Here is a 19,970-nt window from a genome sequence, read left to right on the forward strand (position 1 = left end):
GGTCAAACGAGCCCCGAAGCGAGCATACCCCTCATTTCGACGATTTTCGTGTGCTATAGTATAATCAATTCTTGAAAGATTGAATCTTTGCAATTTTAGATAAACCAGCATTGATTAACAACCAACCACCACATTGGGATTTTTTATTCTGTCATCAGAAATGTCAGGTTCGAGATGTGAGTATGTGAAAGAAGAGAATCTTTCAGTGGGGACACTTTATCCTTTGGAGTGGGATTCCTGGTGTGAATCTAGATTAGTCGAGTGGTCAGTTTTGGATACCAAAATGGTTAAACATGTGAAACATTGTTAAACTTGAAATATCGAATTCAAGTCATGAGAATAAGAATCTTCCAGTGGAGATACTTTACCCCCTGAGCGGGCATATATGGTACGAATTTGGATTAGTTGATTCTTTGCGATTAAATTAGTAGTAATGAAGTTCTGTTGACTTTGATATTTAATATGATTATGCCTTTGTGATTTAGCCACCTATATAAATTGTTTGTTTGTTTTTAGCTTAGAATAATGTCTGATGTGACCCCATTTGGATGGTTTTTAATATCTTTTTTCATGTCCTGGAAGTGAGCTTATTTGCTCAGGTTGTCATGGAACATGTTGTCTTGTGTTGTTATTTACTCTCTGATAGAATATGTCATTTTTAATAATGAAGTGAATGATAAATAAGCACCAAGGCTAAGAGTTCATGTTATAAGCAAGACGTTCTCCGAAAAAATGATCGAAAAATGAAAAGAGAATGGCATTGCCAAGATGGGAACTTTTTTTTTGTTTCTGATGCTTAGAATTATGCATTTACCTCTAGTGTATGCTGAAAATGATACCTTAACTCAATCGCAACAATTGTCGCTGAATCAGACGCTTGTCTCTGCTGGAAAAATATTTGAGCTTGGCTTTTTTAGTCCAAGTAACTCGAGCAGACTATATCTCGGTATATGGTTCAAGGGTATACCTGGTCAGAGGATTGTATGGGTAGCAAACAGAGAAAATCCACTCACTGCTGCAATCTTGAAGATTGGAGGTGATGGGAACCTCAGAATTATGGATAGCAATATTCAAAATATCGTTTGGTCCACCAACGTTGCTGTCGAGTCTAGTTGCACAGTTGCCGTGCTTACAGATGAAGGGCGATTTATTCTGAAAGATAATGTCTCAGGGTCCTCTTTATGGGATAGTTTTAACTATCCTTGTGATACCTTGTTATCGGGAATGTTTATTGGATACAATACCAGGACTGGGGTGAAACTTGCCTTGTCATCCTGGCAGGCTGAAGATGATCCGTCGCCTGGGAAGTTTATTGCTGGACTTTCAGTAGATATGCCACCTCAAGGCTTCATTTGGACTAGTTACTCAAGGCCTTATTGGAGAGGTGGACCATGGGATGGTGGGAGTTTCATAGGCATACGTGATCCCGACAAGGGGTATGCTAGTGGTATAAACATAGTATCAGATAAGAATCAGGGAACTGCGATTCTCAGTTTCAATACATTCATCAATTCCCATGTTACGATTGTGGTACTAAAACCATCAGGGCTGTTGCAGATTATGTATTGGGAAGAGGAATCGAATGTGTGGAAAGTCACTTGGGAGGGACCGGATAATCCATGCGATGTTTATGGAACTTGTGGTCCTTACAGTGTTTGCAACAGGAACAAGTCTCCAGTTTGTGATTGCTTGAGAGGATTTGTACCAAAGTCAACTGATGAGTGGATCAGAGGAAATTGGACTGGTGGCTGCGTTAGGCGAACTAAGCTTCTATGTGAAATCAGTACAAGTGATATAGCCCCAAAGGAATCGAAAAATGACAAGTTCTTGAAATTGAGGGAGATGAAACTTCCAGATTATTACACATATTTGTATGATCAAAATGGGATTCAGAACTGCGAAAAGTGGTGTCTGAATAACTGTTCCTGTGCAGCCTATGCGTATCCAGATGGAATTAACTGCATGGTCTGGACATCAGAACTTACAGATGTTCAGCAGTTTCCATATAATGGAGCTAATTTGTTTCTTCGTCTTGCATATTCTGAACTAGGTAAATTCTTTTCTCAACATTATGCTTGAAAGATTAAAATTGGTCTGTTGTCACTTCTCTTTTGAACGACTGGATTCAGATTATTAACATAACATAGATTTAGATGAAGATAACGGGAAGGCTAAACTTATCATCGGCTTAGCAACGGTTTCAAGCATTCTCTTGTTGAGCATCCTTGGATGCATTTTCTGCAAGTGGAAAGCAAATAAAAGAGGTAAGCCATTCTCCTGATTTGAAGATTCTATTGCAAACATAGTAATTATATATAACAGTAGTCTCGAGCATCTAAATTATATGTTTAGATGACATATCCGAGACTTGTTATCATATGTTTGACTCTCTTAATGTATACTTATATGTGTGAAGATAAGTCTAATATTGTCATTGACATTAGGAAGTGAAGCTACAGACTATTTGTGGGAAGAGCAAGCATTGCTAAAAGATTCATCAGAACTACACCTTCTTGACTTTTCTAAATTGGCAGCTGCAACTGATAACTTCAATGAAATAAATAAAATTGGAGCAGGAGGATTTGGCCCAGTTTACAAGGTAATGCCGGTCTCTGAAGTGATTCACACACAGAAAATAACTCTGCTAATACGGAAACTACTATGATACAGGGAAAACTAGAAGATGGACAAGTGATAGCTGTCAAACGATTATCTAGTTTCTCTGGCCAAGGAATTGAAGAGTTCAAGAATGAAGTCTTGCTGATCTCCAAACTGCAGCACAGGAATCTCGTCAGAATATTGGCCTATTGCGTTCACGGGAAAGAGAAGTTACTGGTTTATGAGTACATGGCTAACAGAAGCTTAGACACTTTGTTATTTGGTAAGTGGTTCCAACTATAGTCTCTGCAATGGCGTATTGCTTGATCAACACAATTCGCTTAAGTAACGTTTATGCTGAGAAGCTTCATTGTTTTCTTCAATTGTATAACTATCTTAGATGTGTTGTTAATCACACTGTTAGATCCAAAAAGAAGTCATCAGCTTCCTTGGCCAAAACGTTTCGACATGATTCATGGCATTGCTAGAGGGCTTCTATACCTTCACCGTGATTCTTGTTTACGGGTCATTCACCGGGATTTGAAGGCAAGCAATATTCTCTTGGATGGTGATATGAATCCGAAAATCTCAGATTTTGGCTTGGCTAGAACCTTTCAAGTGACTCAAGAGCTAGCAAACACTCATCGGATAGTGGGAACATTGTAAATGCCTCTACCTTTGCAAGTAAAATATTTTCTTTTGAGTTCATAGAAGCAAGTCTGACTCATTTGTTGTACAAATACATTGCAGCGGCTACATGTCGCCTGAGTATGCAATGGGTGGACTGTTCTCTGAGAAATCTGATGTCTACAGCTTCCGTGTGTTGCTACTGGAGATTGTCAGTGGTCGGAAAAACAACAGATTTTATGACAATGATAGGCATTTCAATCTTCTGAGCTATGTAAGTTCAAAATCATTATGCAAGGGTATTCACTTATTTTTTTACATTTTTAATTTTTAAACAAGCTTAGGCATGGAAGCTTTGGACTGAAAGCAAAGGACTAGACTTAATGGATAAATCAATATTGGATTCACGTTCCGCTGCAACAGTGTTCAAATGCATACATATTGGCCTTCTGTGTGTCCAGGACCATGCAGTTGATAGGCCATTAATGTCATCTGTAGTTCTTATGCTAAGAAGTAAGATGGATCTGCCTCAACCAAAGCAACCTAAATTTATATTTAAAAGGTGTTTGAATTCTGATGCCCAATCACAAAGCAGTAAAGCAAGGTCCATTAATGGTATTACTATATCTTCAGCAGAAGGGCGATAACCAATTGGAAAATACTAAGAATTATGTAATTGAGTTTCAAGATTTTATCTGTACTGAATTATGTATAGCATGATAAAAAGGTTCCAACACTTCTTTCTCCTTTTTAGGTCAGATAGCTCCATCACTTGATTCGACTTTTTCTTTTTTGTTTCTTACATCTCCTGATGTAAATAGAGAAGTGTTGACGATATGACATGTGTTGAGCTTAAATAACGAAATGAAGATTCATATAGCTGACCGCGACTTGTTTAGTATTTAGGCGTAGTTGTTGTTTTACTGTTATATCTGGTAAAGTTAAAAGGGTGGTAAACTCTACAACTCTATGGTCTGCCTGATCTTGGTTTCTTGCTTAACAACGCACCTTCCCGAGTCTTATATTTTACCTAAACAAAGCTAAAGTTTTCCCCTCATCAAAGTTTCCAAGCAAATATGATGGTGTGTACACTGCAATCAACCTAATTTTTTAGTCAATTTTCTTTGAAAAGAGATGATTGGAAGAACATTTGAGGTTCCAAGCCTTTGATATTAAATGGAGTGATCAGCAATGACAACACAATGATGTGCTTTCTACTTTGTGACTGGATGAGTAGATAAACAAATTATGTTGACTTTGATATTTAAATACAACTATGCTTTAATTGAGATACATATTAGATGTGTGCTTATTTAGTTCAGAATTACCCTACCTGGATACTTTTTAATCTCATAATTTACACTTTGCAAGCGAACTTATTGGTTACTGTAACATGTTGTGTTGTTTTGATGTTTACTCTGAGAAGGAAAAGTACTTTATTTTTATCTATCAGATATAGTAGAGAGTGAAGTCAAGGGAAAAAATGTCCTTTTCTCACAATAATGAAGTAAACAATAGATGAGAGGTTCTGTGACAACTGAAACAAGGACAATGTCAAACTAGTTGGTATACTGTTAAACAGAAATACTAAACTATTTCCCACGATAGAATTTGTCAAAGTAAGGGTTGTTCAGAGGGATGCTTTTGGAAAGTCTTTCATATGAATTTCTAGAGAGTAGCTCAGTCTGGGAATGATCAAAAAAGGAAAGAAAATGGCATGGCCAAGATGGGATTTTTTTTTGTTTCTGATGCTCGGAAGGATGCTTTTAGCGCAACTCTCTGCTGCAAGTGGTACCTTAACTCAATCCCAACAACTGTCACTAAATCAGACACTTGTCTCTGCTGGAAATATATTTGAGCTGGGCTTCTTCAGTCCACGTAGCTCGAAAAGTCTATATATAGGAATTTGGTTCAAGAATATTCCTCATCAGAGGATTGTATGGGTAGCAAATAGAGAAGATCCACTCCAAGCATCTGATTCTGATACAATCTTGAAGATTGGAGGTGATGGGAACCTCATAATTATGGATGGCAATCAAAATATCATTTGGTCAACAAATATCTCTGTTCAGTCTAATAAGACATCTGCTGTACTTACAGACAAAGGAGAATTCATTCTTAAAGACGATGTCACGGGATCATCTTTATGGGATAGTTTTAACTATCCTTGCGATACCTTGTTATCAGGAATGAATATTGGATACAACACCAGTGCTGGGGTAAGACTTGTTTTATCGTCCTGGCAGGCTGAAAATGATCCATCGCCTGGAAAGTTTACTTCTGGACTATCGGTAGAGATGCCACTTCAAGGCTTCACTTGGACTAATTACTCAAGGCCTTACTGGAGAGGTGGACCATGGGACGGAGCGAACTTCATAGGCATACCTGATGTCGACAAGGGGTATGCAAGTAGTATAAACGTAATAGTAAACAAGCAACAGGAATCTGGCTTTCTCAGTTTGAATAATTTCAATGATTCTGATGTTATAATCATGGTCCTTAAACCATCAGGGTTATTGCAGACGATATTATGGGTTGAAGAACTGAATGCATGGCAAGTCACTTGGGAGGCACCAGGTAATCCATGTGATGTTTATGGAACTTGTGGTCCTAACAGTGTTTGTGACAAGAATAAATCTCCAGTCTGTGATTGCTTGAAAGGATTTGTACCAAAGTCAACTGATGAATGGATCAGAGGAAATTGGACTGGTGGTTGTGTGAGGCGAACTAAACTTCTATGTGAAATCAGTACAAGTGAAAATACTACAAACGGGTACGAAAGTGACAACTTCTTGCAGCTGAGAGAGATGAAACTTCCAGATCACTACACGTATTTTTATGCCTATGATTATCAGAGTTGCAAAGAGTGGTGCCTGAATAACTGTTCATGTGCAGCATATGCATATCCAGATAGAATTGACTGCATGGTTTGGACTTCAGAACTTATGGATGTTCAGCAGTTCCCATCTGATGGTGTGGATTTGTTTCTTCGTCTTGCTTATTCTGAACTAGGTAAAAAATTCAATTCTCATCATTATGCTTAGATGATTAAAATTGTTGTATATCGTCACCTTTCTGCATTATAACAGATCATAGTTTAGATGAAGATAAAAGGAAGAAAAAGCTTATCATCGTCTTGACAACCGTTTCAAGCATTCTCATATTGGGCATCTTGGGATACATCTTCTGCAGGTGGAAAGTAAATCAAAGAGGTAAACTATTCTTTTGATATTAATATTTTATAGCCAACATAGTAATTATGTACACTAGTCTTGTCGAGCTTCACCATAATATTCTTTAGATTGGTATAACTGGAAATGCCTTTTTCCTTGCTTCTCTTCTATGAAGTGAGTTTGTCATTATCCGTTCAACCTTCGTTTCCATTTTCTAATTTTGATGCAGAGTTTGTATTTCAAAGCATGGTGTGATTTGTTCACATTTCTCTACATTCCTATCAAGCTTTCCGTCAAAATCATGTTAGGCTTCTGTATGTATCTTCGCGTGAAGTATTAAGATTTCTTTTGATAAGTAATACCAAAATGCAACCTTTCTATTCTTTAATCTGATATATCTTTTCAAATCGGAAAAAGTAATAAAGCTCGGAATTGGCAAGATCATGCAGTTTTACACAAGTTAAACATTCTGGATGTCTTCTTTGACATTACCAGTTTTCATTGTAAACTTTTATGTCTACTCATGTGGATCCGGAAAAAAAAACAGGAAATAGAAGAAATAGGGTTGAAGACCACATTCCGGCTGATAAGTGTCAGATTTCAAGCGAAATGTCTACAGACAATTTGTGGGAAGAGCAAGCACTGCCAAAAGATTCATCAGAACTACCACTTCTTGACTTTGCTAAACTGGCTACTGCAACTGATAATTTCAGTGAAATAAATAAGATTGGAGCAGGAGGATTTGGCCCCGTTTACAAGGTAAGACCAGTCTGCTGAGTGTTTTACATACAAATAACTGCTGCTTATGTGAAAACTAAAGCCATCATAACGGATATCATACAGGGAAAACTGGAAGAAGGACAAATGATAGCTGTCAAAAGACTATCTAGTCAGTCTGGACAAGGAATTGAAGAGTTCAAAAATGAAGTCTTGCTAATCTCCAAACTGCAGCACAGGAATCTCGTTAGAGTATTGGCCTATTGCGTTCACGGGAAAGAGAAGTTACTAGTTTATGAGTACATGGCTAACAAGAGTTTAGATACTTTGTTGTTTGGTAAGTGGTTCTGATTATAATTTATGTCACGGCGTATGGTTTGATCAGCATAGTTTACTTCTTATCCTTGTACTTTTATAGTTAGTGATCCTTGTCATATTGTGGAAATGGAAATTATGACATGTTTCAGAACTATAAATTATTGTGCCCTCGGTTAGGAGCTTATGTGATTCTTCTCTAAGATATGAGAGAAATACTTCATAAAAGGAAGTACACTAAAGGCATCAACCAGTGGCTTAATGTTCCGACAATTTGATGTTTAACATTCTGGTTCCTTCAAAGGCCTGCATCATACAAATATAGTGCCATTTTCCATTTAACAATGGTAAGTCTCTTTGTTCTTCAAGTATTTAACCATTTCCGATGCTGTAAATGAAACTATCAGATTCAAAAAAGAGTCATCAGCTTCCCTGGCCAAAACGTTTCAACATGATTCAAGGCATTGCTCGTGGCCTTCTTTACCTTCACCGAGATTCTTGTTTAAGGGTCATTCACCGAGATCTGAAGGCAAGCAATATTCTCTTGGACGATGATATGAATCCAAAAATTTCAGATTTTGGATTGGCCAGAATTTTTCAAGTGACTCAAGAGCTAGCAAACACTAACAGGATAGCAGGAACATTGTAAATATCTCTACAGCTCTACTTCTTGTAATACAATATTTTTCTATGTTCCTGCATTTCTTCCGTCAAACAAGTTCATTCTTGTATCAAATGTGTTGCAGCGGTTATATGTCACCAGAGTATGCAATGGGAGGACTATTTTCTGAGAAATCTGATGTCTACAGCTTTGGCGTATTGCTACTAGAGATTGTCAGTGGAAAGAGAAACAGTGGATATTATGACCACGAAAGGGATCACAACCTTCTCAGTTATGTAAGTGCAAAATCAGCAGGATCTCTTGCCACAAGTTATTCATACAAACATATAGTATTCATTTCAAAATGATTTCAGGCGTGGCAGCTGTGGACTGAAAGCAACGGACTAGACTTAATGGATAAATCAATTTTGGACTCAGATTCCTCTGCAACAGTGCTGAGATGCATACATATTGGCCTACTTTGTGTCCAGGATCATGCTACTGATAGGCCATCAATGCCGTCTATCGTTCTTATGCTAAGTAGTGAGATGGATCTTCCTCAACCAAAGCAACCTACATTTATATTTCAAAGATGGTTGAATTCTGATACCCAATCGCAAATCAGCAAAACTCAATCTGTTAATGATATTACTGTATCTGTGGCAGAAGGACGATAACCAATTGAAGATGTCGCATGTACCATTTTAATACGTGTACACAGCTTGTCTAAGCTACTATATCATCTGATCATTTCTTTGTTTACTTACTCTGTGTCTTTACTGCATTCAATAATAAAGGAGATATCCTCCAGTACATGTTCTTGTGCAACAGTCCGCCAAATTGCAGAAACCACTTGGGAAGATATGGCTATTGGGCCAAACTCTACAGTCAAAGACATCTTATGTGGGTAGGGTTTCCCAATGCCATATAAAGAGACCACTAAACTATAGTGTGGATTACATAGGCCTGACATTGAAAAACACAATGACAGTGATTGAATTGTGACGATACAGCTCTTGGGAATGTGGGACATAAAATACTTGTAGCTTGTGAAGTTTACATGTGCTCAATTGCCATAGTTAGAGGAAGGTTCCTTGTTAAATGCCCATATTGGATCAGTTGTAAATTTAGTTTTGTTATTGAAATCATAGTTCAGTTTGAGTTCTTTCCTTGTCTTTAATCTGTATTTTCTTCCTTATTCTTGTGAAACTGGTGTTTGATGTTTGTTTATACTGGCATACTCAGTACAGGTTACACTGATCTTGGTCTAATCTCTTATCTGAATATTATAAATGACTTTTTTTCTTCTTGGTTTCTATCACCAATTATTTTTATCAAGTCCTCCTTTGAGTTTTTGTCTAAGTATACCCTAGAAAGAGACAGGTTGTACAAATTTTACAATTCAAGTGATCTCTTAAATTAACTTTGCGGACATGATGACATGCTTTTGATGTTCAACAGATTCTGTATCATGGTGTGAATTTTTTTCTTCATCTTGCTTATTCTGAACTAGGTAAGTTCAGTTCTCACTATTGCTGATTAAAATTGTATTATGTTGTCACCTTTCTGTATTATAACATAATATAGTTCTGTAAACAATTTTTCTGATTTCCAGATTCTATTGCAGACCACAGTAGTAATGTCTAGATATTGTTACCACTGGAAATCCCTTTTCCATTCTTTATGCTCTACGAGCGAACTTATTGGTTACCTGTTACTGTTATATGTTGTGTTGTATTGGTTCTTACTGTGAGAATGAAAAGTATTTTTTTTTTATCTTGTCAAAGCTACAATATCTTTAGATAATATATACTAGAGAGTTTTAGGTCAAAGGGAATAAATGTCATTTTCTTTGATGGATCATGAATTGACAATAATGAAGTAAACAATAAATAGGAGTTTCTGTGACAACTGAAACAAGGATGATGTCAAACTACTGGTATACTTTTTAACTAAAATCTTAAACTAATTCCCACTATAGAATTGGTCAAAGGATTCAGAGGGATGCTTGTAGAAAGCCTAATTGTTTGAATTTCTAGAGCATCTCAGGCTGGGAATGAACCAAAAAGGAAAGAAAACGGCATGGCCAAGATGGGATTTTTTTCTGTTTCTGATGCTCGGAAGGATGCTTTTAGCACAAGTCTCTGCTGAAAGTGATACCTTAACACAATCCCAACAACTGTCACTAAGTCAGACACTTGTCTCTGCTGGGAAAATATTTGAGCTGGGCTTCTTCAGTCCAAGTAACTCGAGGAGTCTATATCTCGGAATTTGGTTCAAGAATATTCCTCGTCAGAGGATTGTATGGGTAGCAAATAGAGAAAACCCACTCCCAGCTTCTGACTCAGCTGCATTCTTGAAGATTGGAGGTGATGGGAACCTCAGAATTATGGATGGCAATCAAAATATCATTTGGTCAACAAATATCTCTGTTCAGTCTAGTAATACGACTGTTGTACTAACAGACGAAGGGGAATTCATTCTTAAAGACAGTGTCTCAGGCACATCTTTATGGGATAGTTTTAATTATCCTTGTGATACATTGTTATTAGGAATGAATATTGGATACAACACCAGGTCAGGAGTAAAACTTGTTTTATCGTCCTGGCAGGCTGAAAATGATCCATCGCCTGGAAAGTTTACTATTGGACTTTCGGTAGAAATGCCACCTCAAATCTTCACTTGGAATAATTACTCGAGGCCTTACTGGAGAGGTGGCCCATGGGATGGAGGGAACTTCTTAGGTGTACCTGATGACGAAAAGGGGTATGCAAGTGATATAAAAGTAATAGTAAACAAGCAACAGGAATCTGCCTTCTTCAGTTTCAATAATTTCAATGTTTCTGATGTTATAATCCTGGTCCTAAAACCATCAGGGTTATTGAGTATGATGGAATGGCGAGAAGACCTGAATGCATGGCACGTCTTTTGGGAGGCACCAGCGAATCCATGTGATGTTTATGGAACTTGTGGTCCTTACAGTGTTTGTGACATGGGTAAGTCTCCAGTCTGTGATTGCTTGAGAGGATTTGTACCAAAGTCAACTGATGAATGGATAAGAGGAAATTGGACTGGTGGCTGTGTGAGGCGAACTAAACTTCTATGTGAAATCAGTGCAAGTGGCAATGCTATAAATGGGTCCGAAAGTGACAACTTCTTGCAGCTGAGAGAGATGAAACTGCCAGATCACTACACATATTTTTATGACTATGAGGCTCAGATTTGCAAGGAGTGGTGCCTGAATAACTGTTCCTGTGCAGCCTATGCATATCCAGATGGAGTTAAGTGCATGGTTTGGACTTCAGAACTTATGGATGTTCAGCAGTTTCCATATAATGGTGTGGATTTGTTTCTTCGTGTTGCTTCTTCTGAACTAGGTATTCAGTTCTTACCATTATGTTTAGAAGATTACAGTTGATTTCTGTTGACCTTTCCTTTTGGATTTGAATTGTGACATCACATAGATTTAGATGAAGATACAACGAAGGCTAAACTTATCATCATCTTCACAACCGTTTCAAGCGTTCTCATATTGGCCATTTTCGGATGCATTTTCTACAGGTGGAAAGCAAATCAAGGAGGTAAACTATATTCCTGATTTCAGGATTCTATTACAGACCATAGTAATTATGTAGATCAGTAGTCTCAAGCTTGGCCGTGAAATTAGTTATATTGGTATAAACAAAAATGTTTTTTCCCTTTCTTTTCTTCTTTGATGTTGGTTTGTCATTTAACATTCAGGTTGCTTACCTTTTCAGAAAATAGAAGAAATAGGGTTAATGACCTCACTCCAGCTGTTAGTTCTCAGAATTCAGAGAATGCATCTACAGACAATTTGTTGGAAGAACAACCATTGCTAACTCTTCTCGACTTTGCTAAGTTGGGAATTGCAACTGACAACTTTAGTGAAATTAATAAGATTGGAGCTGGAGGATTCGGTCCTGTTTACAAGGTAATTCCAGTCTCTGAGGTGATTCACAAACAAAAACTAACACTGCTAATGTGAAAACTATTGCAAATCATATAGGGAAAACTAGAAGATGGACAATTGGTAGCTGTCAAAAGATTATCTAGTCACTCTGGACAAGGAATTGAAGAGTTCAAAAATGAAATCTTGCTAATCTCCAAACTGCAGCACAGGAATCTCGTTCGAGTATTGGCCTATTGCGTTCACGGGCAAGAGAAGTTACTAGTTTATGAGTACATGGCTAACAGAAGCTTAGATACTTTGTTGTTTGGTAAGTGGTTGCAATCATAGGTGTGCATCATACAAACATAGTGACATTAACAATGGTAAATGATACTGTCAGATTCAAAAAAAAGTTATCAGCTTCCCTGGACGAAACGTTTCAACATGATTCAAGGCATTGCTCGAGGGCTTCTTTACCTTCACCGTGATTCATGTTTAAGGGTCATTCACCGAGATTTGAAGGCAAGCAATGTTCTCTTGGATGATGAAATGAATCCAAAAATTTCAGATTTTGGATTGGCTAGAACTTTTCAAGTAACTCAAGAGCTAGCAAACACTAACCGGATAGCAGGAACATTGTAAGTACCTCTACTAATTCTAACAAAATATTTTCAAAGTTCCTGCATTTTCTTTCGTCAAACAAGTTCATCATAATCGAAAATACTAACACGTTCTTGCAGCGGTTATATGTCACCAGAGTATGCAATGGGAGGACTATTTTCTGAAAAATCTGATGTCTACAGCTTCGGCGTATTGCTACTAGAGATTGTCAGTGGAAAGAAAAACAGCGGATTTTATGACCATGAAAATCATCTCAACCTTCTCAGTTATGTAAGTGAAAAATCAGCAGGATATCTTGCCACTAGTTATTCTCACAAACTTACAGTATAAATGATTTTAGGCATGGAAGCTACAGACCGAAAGCAAAGAGTTAGACTTAATGGATAAATCAATTTTGGACTCAAGTTCCTCTGCAACAGTTCTGAGATGCATACATATTGGCCTGCTTTGTGTCCAGGATCATGCTGTTGATAGGCCATCAATGCCGTCTGTTGTTCTTATGCTTAACAGTGAGACGGATCTGCCTCTACCTAAGGAACCTACATTTATATTTCAAAGATGGTTGAATTCTGATACTCAATCGCAAATCAGCAAAGCTCAGTCTGTTAATGATATTACTGTCTCTGTGGCCGAAGGCCGATAATCAATTTAATGTTTCTGATCATGTGAAAACTGATGCAATAACATTACTTACCGAATCTGTATAATAATGTGTACAGATAATAAAGCTGATTCTTAGTGTCTGAATATGTAGTTACCATAGTTAGCTCATTCTCTTTATAGAATGTATGAAGAGACATTTTCTACGGTGCTTGATGAACCTCTTGTTTGGATTTGTTGTAACTCATTCTTTGTCTTGTTTGGTTTGCCAATAAATTTCTGATGATTTTTGTCAGAAAGTGAACCTTAAAAGATTTTGCCAGAAGACTTTGGTCTTATTTGTTAAAAATGCCATAAAACAAGCATCAGACTCATTCATCATCTTTGCTACAGTGGGTTTAGAGTCCCACATTAGCTTTAGGAATTGAGTTAGACCGAGGTGTCATATCATTACATGGTAACTGAGGGGAGCCGAGCTAAAATGGAGTCTAACCGAGCTCTGTCCAGACCTAAAAGTGCATAATTGAAGGAAAATATACAGTACTTAGCAGGGGAGGGAGGATAGTTAAAATTCCCTTATATGTGTCATCCCTTTTTTCCGAAAATAATGTCATGCTTCCTTATTTAGAAACGATTTTGCTTTAAAATTCCTATGACTTGTTTTTGATCACATGTTTTACTAGTTTCTTTCTTAAACTCCGAACCAGTGCCACATAAATGTTGGTAGCTAGTATGTCTCTTTCATTTTGTCCAGCATGAAGTTGACTCACCAACTACTTAGTAAAAGTTTTTGCTGTAAAACAAAGTTCATGCAATACCCTTTCTGAACACTTTAACAGTTTCAAAATTTTATCTTAACACTGTCTTAATCTTTCTCTAATTTCAATCTGATAAAGGTAGCCATGGTTTGGTGGGAGGCAGTGTTATTTCCAGCTCTGCAGGTTCTTTTTGACAAATTAGCTTGAGGGGATATCTTAAACATACTTAAAGTATGGAATGTTAATGAACTAATACTTGACAAACTTAAGATTTCTTACTTTATCAATACAGCTGTTCTTGAAGATGCAGAAGAGAAACAGTACCTTAATCCAGCGGTCGAGACTTGGATCGATATGCTAAGAGATGCTGTCTTTGAAGTTGAGGATATTCTTGATGAACTAGCTACTGAAGCCTTGAGATGCAAACCAGAGCCAGATTCTCAGAAATTTTCTCAGCAGGTGCGTAATAGTTGGAACTTTATCGGTATGAAATCAAGAATAGAAGAGCTTATAACTAGACTAGAATATATTGCAAAACAAAAAGATTTTCTTGGTTTAGTAAGTAACAAAAAGTGTTGTTATGGAAAGATGTGCAGGGGTACTCCAAGTACTCATTTGTTACTTAGATCACATGTTTATGGAAGGTATACTGAAAAAGAGGAACTAATCGAGTTATTGGTTTCGGATTGTGATGATACAAATAGAGTTGCTCCATTTTGTGTTATTCCTCTTATTGGTATGGGAGGGATTGGGAAGACAACTCTTGCTCAGATTGTCTATAATGACAAGAGAATTTGTGAGGAGTTTGATGTAAAAGCGTGGGCTTGGGTGTCTGATGATTTCAGTGTAGCAAGTATAACCAAGTCATTGCTTGAATCTGCTACTGCAAAACCCTTCGACACAAATAGTTTGAAAATTATTCAGAATGGTCTGAAGAATCTGTTCAGCAAAAAGAGATTTGATTGTTTTGGATGATGTATGGTGTGAGAGCTGTGATGACTGGAATGAACTTTTAATCCCTTTCTTCGAGGGAGATAAAAGAAGTAAAATAATCGTGACAACACGAAATGAAGGAGTTGCATCAATCACTGGAATGCTTGCACCTTACCGTTTGCAGGAAATGTCACATGATGATTGTTGGTTGTTGTTCTTGCATCATGCTTTTGGTGTTCGAGGCATGGAGATGAATCTGAGACCGAAAGAAATTGGAGAAGAGATCGTTAAGAGGTGTAAAGGCTTGCCTTTAGCTATCAAGACTTTAGGAGGTATGTTGTCTTCGAAATTGGACATTACTTACTGGACTGAAGTCTTGAATAGCAATTAATGGGATTTGCCTTCCAAAAAGTGTTCTGTTCTATTATCTTTAAGATTCAGCTACCATCATCTTCCGCCAAATTTAAGAAGATGCTTTGCATACTGTTCAATATTCCCGAAAGGGTATATGTTTAACAAGAAAGATCTAGTCTTGCTGTGGATGGCAGAAGGGTTCGTGCAGCCAATGGCGCAGATAACTATGGAGGAAGTGGGAAATGGAAATTTTACTGAACTGCAATCGCGGTGCTTTTTCCAAGAATCCACACAAAATTGATCTCTCTTTGTGATGCATGATCTAGTACATGATTTGGCACTTAGTGTTTCCAGGAGAACATGTATTCAGCTGGAGGAAAATTGGAAATGCAGACTTTATGAGAATTGTGAGAAGGCTCGTTATTTCTCATGCATTTGTAGTAAATACGATGTCTTCAGAAAGTTTGAAATGCTTAGTGAAATTAAGCGTTTACGCACATTCTTACCTTTAGCATCATCAGAAGGAGCTGAATTTTGCTATTTAACAAAGAAGGTACTGTCTGATATTTTGCCTAAGCTAAGCTGCCTTCGGGTGTTATCTCTGAGCTATTATTGTATCACTGAGATTCCGGAATCCATTGGATTCTTGAAACATCTTGCTTCCTCAATTTTTCCTACACGGAATCAAATACCTTCCTCAGTCAATCAGTGATCTTTACAATCTACAAACGTTGCTACTACGCAACTGTTATTATCTCATTGAGTTGCCTGCTGACTTGGGGAAACTGCTCAATCTTCGTTACCTTGATGTTAGTGGAAGTGGTTTACAAAAGATCTCGCTTGGTCTGGACAAATTGGTGTGCCTCAGGACATTACCTGAGTTTGTTGTAGGTTGTAATGTTTCTAGTAATCGGACATTAACAGTTCACAGTAGATACTAATAGCGGTGGTACATTCGATCAAGAAAGTAAAGGTTCTGGTCTAGGTGCTTTGAGTATCTTGTTTCACCTTGAGGGTTCACTTTCAATACTGAATTTGGGAAATGTGGATAACATTGGGATGCGCACGGAGCTAGTTTGATCACTAAGCAGCACCTTCGCGAGTTATTGCTTCAATAGAGTGATAGTTTTGAGGACTCGGAGAAGGCTAGAATGGAAACTGATGTTCTTGAGCTGTTAAGACCCCATCATAATATAGAGAAGGTTACGATCAAGGGCTACAGTGGTACACGACTCCCTACTTGGAGGGCGAGTCCTTCATTCCACAAGCTGGTTTCGTTGAGTTTAATCAACAGCAAAGGCTGTCGATTCCTACCGTCACTTGGTCAGCTTCCTTCACTCAAAAATCTCATGGTTAAAGGACTAAGAATGGTAAAAAGCATCGGTGATGAGTTTTTGGGCTATACTTCAACCATATTGACCCCTTTTGCATCTTTAGAGACTCTATCCTTTACGGATATGTTGGAATGGGAAGATTGGTTACTCGGTTATGATGGAGATAGAGAAGCATTCTGTAATCTCTTGGAGCTTCACTTGGAAGAGTGTCCTAAACTGCGGGGAGAATTACCTGACGTCCTTCCTTGTCTAGTAAAGCTTGTGATTTGCGAGTGTCAACAACTGGATTCTTCTCTTCCGCGACTTCCACAACTAAATGAGTTGGACTTTAGGAGTTGTCATGTTAGGTTGATTAGCAGCCCGCGTGAGGTAACAAAACTCACTTCATTACAACTGTCTAATCTTTCAAATGAATATCTACCTGAATGTTTCCTAGCATCGCTTCGGCATCTGGTGATTAGGCATTGTGAATTAGTAGTGTCCCTTTTCGAGGAAGGGCAGAATCTGCCTCGCAGATTGGAGTATGTAGAACTGGAGAACTGTCATACTCTGGAGAAGTTACCGTCGTTACTTCATACTTTAACATCCCTTGAAGTAGTTATAATCACAAATTGTCCAAGGCTGGAATCTTTTGCAGGGAAGATATTTCCTTCTAACTTTAAAGCCCTTGCCATTCAAGGATGCAGTGTTTGAGTCTTTACCTGAAGTTATGATGAACAGTATCTTATCTCTCGAGTATTTGTCCATCCACGGGTGTTTAATGCTAGCTTCTTTTCAAAGAGATAGTGAGTTGCTTCCAACCACATTTCAGCATCTGAAAATCGAGAAATGCCCGAATCTGGAGTTTCTGCCTGAAGGGATGATGCACATCAACGATACATCTCTCAAAGTATTGGAGATTTTCGATTGTTCTTCTATATCATCATTCCCTGGAGGCCAACTGCCAGACACTTTGGAAACACTCACAGTTTGGAACTGCTTCAATCTCGAGGCATTACCTGATATCAGAACCGAAACAATGCTTCTTGAATCTTTACGAGTTGGGAAGTGTACAAGTCTGAAACACTTACCTTATGGCTTGAACAAGCTGTTGAATCTAAGTTATTTTGAAGTTGACGGTTGCCATGGTATCGAATGCTTTCCTCTAGATGGCCTTCCACAAAACCTTACAAAAGTACTAATCATCGACTGTGAGAATCTGATGTTCCTTCCAAAGTGGATGCAGAATCTTACATCTCTTCAAGAACTTCTGTCCATTAATCACATCTTTCACCGAGGGCGGTTTTCCTACTAGCCTTGTGTCTTTGGATGTCAAAGATTGCAAGAATCTTATGCCAATGTCTGAATGGGGATTGCATAGGCTTGCCTCTCTTAGAAGGCTGACAATTCATGGGATCAGTTCAAATCTTTCTCATTTTACTCAATGGTTGCTTCCATCAACTCTACAAACACTCAATATAGTTCAGTTATCAAATCTTGAATCTCTTTCTCCCTGGCTGCAAAAAATCTCACTTCACTCGAAAATCTCAAGGTCAAAGATTGTCGAAAGCTTCTTTCGTTGCCAAAGGAAGACATGCCACCAATGCTTTCTTATCTTGAGATAAGTGAATGTCCCTTGAGTGAACAGAAATGTGACTTGTCCAAGATTGATCATATCCCTTGCACTGTGATGTAGGATACAAGATGGATTTCTGATATTTCGTTCTGTTTTATCTAGTTCACTTATACTGGATCTTATGGACGTGCTTTGCATGTGTATCTCATGTTAATTTGTTCAAACGTTTTGAAACAAATTCAATTTGTCATAAACTTGTTTTCATGTTACAATTTTGGAACAACATCTTTTAGACTGAGAATAAGACACTAGATTTAATGCATAAAGCACTTTCGCGCTCATTTTCCCCTGCAACGGTGATGAGATGCATACATATTGTCCTGTTTTGAGTCCAGGACCACGCGGTGTATACGCCATCAATGTCAGATGTTGTTCGTATGCTAACCAGATGTTGCTGTCTCGATAGCAGAAGGGAGATAACTGAAGCAGAAGCGCGATATCTGAAGTCTCAAAATACAATGTGTAGTAATTATGACATGAGTTTCATCTAATAAGCTTCCTAATACGTAGATAAACACCTTAACTTGGCCTCAACTGACTACTGAAAAGCCCAACATTGAGAATGCCTATTTTAGACACATCAACTTGTTCACATTGTGCCTCTTTGACATTTAATACTGACGTGACACATAAATTTTGAATATGTCTTAGATGAATATTTTGTAAGTTAGATTTGTCTTTGCTATAATATCTGTTAATAATGTGAAAACTATGTGATTTAGATCAAAAAATTGCAAGTGTGCTTCAGTGTGAAAGAATTAATACCTGTATTATTCAAAAAATGACTTTTGATTGACATGATACTAATAATAAATTTTTAGACACCAGAGATTTGGTTGAATTCAAAAGAAATTGACAAGGACATTAGTCACTTTACAATTAATCTTCTTGAATTAAATGTTCATGTGAATCTCACTTCAATTTTCAAGAAAGTCTATGAGGTAGGTACCCTTTTTACTTATTCTGTTTCAATTTGTTTGTTACTTTTATTTTACGTAATTTTATGATCTTAAGCAGAATTATATGAAAAAGTTAAAATTAAAAATTATGTTATTTAAAAAGAAAAAAAATATTCTTTTTAACAAACTAAAAAAAATAAGTCAAATAAAATGAAACAGAAGGAATAGTTATTATGTTTTATATTATGATGCCCCTATAGGCAGGGTTGGAGCTAGAAGGGTGGCCGAAGAGGGTTTGGAGGAAATCTTTTGTTATAAAATTACATTATTTATAAAAGACAGAAGGCTAGATATACATTTTAACTTTTGTCATAAATTAACGGTTCAACACTTTAACTTGATACGAATATATCAGATGAATAACTGAACTTTGAAAATGCACGTTTAGATAAAAATTGGGTTGACTTTTGAAAAACAAGGCGACACAAACCTCACCAAATCAATGGATAATGAGTTGATGACCTCACTAAAAGAAAACATTTTTTAATAAATTAAGTGAAATAATTTTATAATTTAATCATAAAAATATTTATCTAAACTACCGGTTGATAATTGTTCACTAGCTAAAAGTGAGAATAAATTCAAGAAAATTAAAGTAATTTAGAAATGACTTCTTTTTTTCTTTAAAAAAACATAATGTGTCAAACAAAAACAGTTGATCAAAAACCACTGCAGATATAATATATTGTAAAATATTAATTTAAAAAGTAGCAACAGTCTGCTCTCACTATTGGCAAATTAACTAATTTAATTTGGACTCATTCTATAATATATGGTCCATGCTCAATATATATATATTATATATTTAAATATAAGATATATTGTTTAATCTTTTTAAAAATGGAGTTGGCTAGT

The 19,970-nt window shown here is 37.1% G+C and overlaps 3 protein-coding genes and 1 pseudogene across 5 annotated transcripts; all 4 read left to right on the forward strand.

Moving 5' to 3' along the window:
• The first annotated feature begins 269 nt into the window (after nt 1–269).
• Nucleotides 270–3,978, forward strand: LOC107012623 (G-type lectin S-receptor-like serine/threonine-protein kinase SD1-29). Of its 3 annotated transcripts, XM_015212505.2 has the most exons (8): nt 270–388; nt 874–2,050; nt 2,148–2,264; nt 2,445–2,599; nt 2,671–2,881; nt 3,023–3,260; nt 3,349–3,499; nt 3,570–3,978. In XM_015212505.2, the coding sequence occupies exons 1-8, from the start codon at nt 386–388 to the stop codon at nt 3,870–3,872; spliced, it is 2,355 nt and encodes a 784-aa protein (XP_015067991.1). In that variant the 5' UTR covers nt 270–385; the 3' UTR covers nt 3,873–3,978. The 3 variants fall into 3 exon arrangements, with proteins under 3 accessions (XP_015067991.1, XP_015067989.1, XP_015067990.1); XM_015212503.2 differs by lacking the exon at nt 270–388 and having other exon boundaries at nt 615–2,050; XM_015212504.2 differs by lacking the exon at nt 270–388 and having other exon boundaries at nt 615–2,050; nt 2,154–2,264.
• A 110-nt stretch (nt 3,979–4,088) lies between these two features.
• Nucleotides 4,089–9,285, forward strand: LOC107012621 (G-type lectin S-receptor-like serine/threonine-protein kinase At1g61370). The gene is made up of 7 exons (XM_015212500.2): nt 4,089–6,237; nt 6,315–6,437; nt 6,946–7,157; nt 7,242–7,452; nt 7,838–8,075; nt 8,177–8,327; nt 8,406–9,285. Exons 1-7 carry the CDS (start codon nt 4,917–4,919, stop codon nt 8,706–8,708), a joined length of 2,559 nt encoding a protein of 852 aa, XP_015067986.1. The 5' UTR covers nt 4,089–4,916; the 3' UTR covers nt 8,709–9,285.
• Nucleotides 9,286–9,898: 613 nt separating this feature from the next.
• LOC114073850 lies at nt 9,899–13,309 on the forward strand (annotated as a pseudogene).
• Nucleotides 13,310–15,013: 1,704 nt separating this feature from the next.
• LOC107013089 (putative disease resistance protein At3g14460) lies at nt 15,014–17,835 on the forward strand. Its single transcript, XM_015213076.1, has 7 exons — nt 15,014–15,185; nt 15,357–15,477; nt 15,562–15,760; nt 15,909–16,064; nt 16,132–16,281; nt 16,326–17,135; nt 17,179–17,835. Exons 1-7 carry the CDS (start codon nt 15,014–15,016, stop codon nt 17,833–17,835), a joined length of 2,265 nt encoding a protein of 754 aa, XP_015068562.1.
• The last annotated feature ends 2,135 nt before the right edge of the window (nt 17,836–19,970 follow it).

Source organism: Solanum pennellii, chromosome 3 (assembly GCF_001406875.1).
Source record: "Solanum pennellii chromosome 3, SPENNV200".
Lineage (NCBI taxonomy): Eukaryota > Viridiplantae > Streptophyta > Magnoliopsida > Solanales > Solanaceae > Solanum > Solanum pennellii.

Coding starts and splice junctions, on each gene's coding strand:
- LOC107012623 (XM_015212503.2), top strand. CDS start 769: ATGGGAACTTTTTTTTTGTTTCTGATGCTTAGAATTATGCATTTACCT. Junction 2,265..2,444: donor GTGGAAAGCAAATAAAAGAG/GTAAGCCATTCT, acceptor CATTGACATTAG/GAAGTGAAGCTACAGACTAT. Junction 3,500..3,569: donor ATTTCAATCTTCTGAGCTAT/GTAAGTTCAAAA, acceptor AAACAAGCTTAG/GCATGGAAGCTTTGGACTGA.
- LOC107012621 (XM_015212500.2), top strand. CDS start 4,917: ATGATCAAAAAAGGAAAGAAAATGGCATGGCCAAGATGGGATTTTTTT. Junction 6,438..6,945: donor GTGGAAAGTAAATCAAAGAG/GTAAACTATTCT, acceptor AAAAAAAAACAG/GAAATAGAAGAAATAGGGTT. Junction 8,076..8,176: donor AACAGGATAGCAGGAACATT/GTAAATATCTCT, acceptor AATGTGTTGCAG/CGGTTATATGTCACCAGAGT.
- LOC107013089 (XM_015213076.1), top strand. CDS start 15,014: ATGCTTGCACCTTACCGTTTGCAGGAAATGTCACATGATGATTGTTGG. Junction 15,186..15,356: donor AGCTATCAAGACTTTAGGAG/GTATGTTGTCTT, acceptor TATTCCCGAAAG/GGTATATGTTTAACAAGAAA. Junction 15,761..15,908: donor TTTGCTATTTAACAAAGAAG/GTACTGTCTGAT, acceptor TACCTTCCTCAG/TCAATCAGTGATCTTTACAA.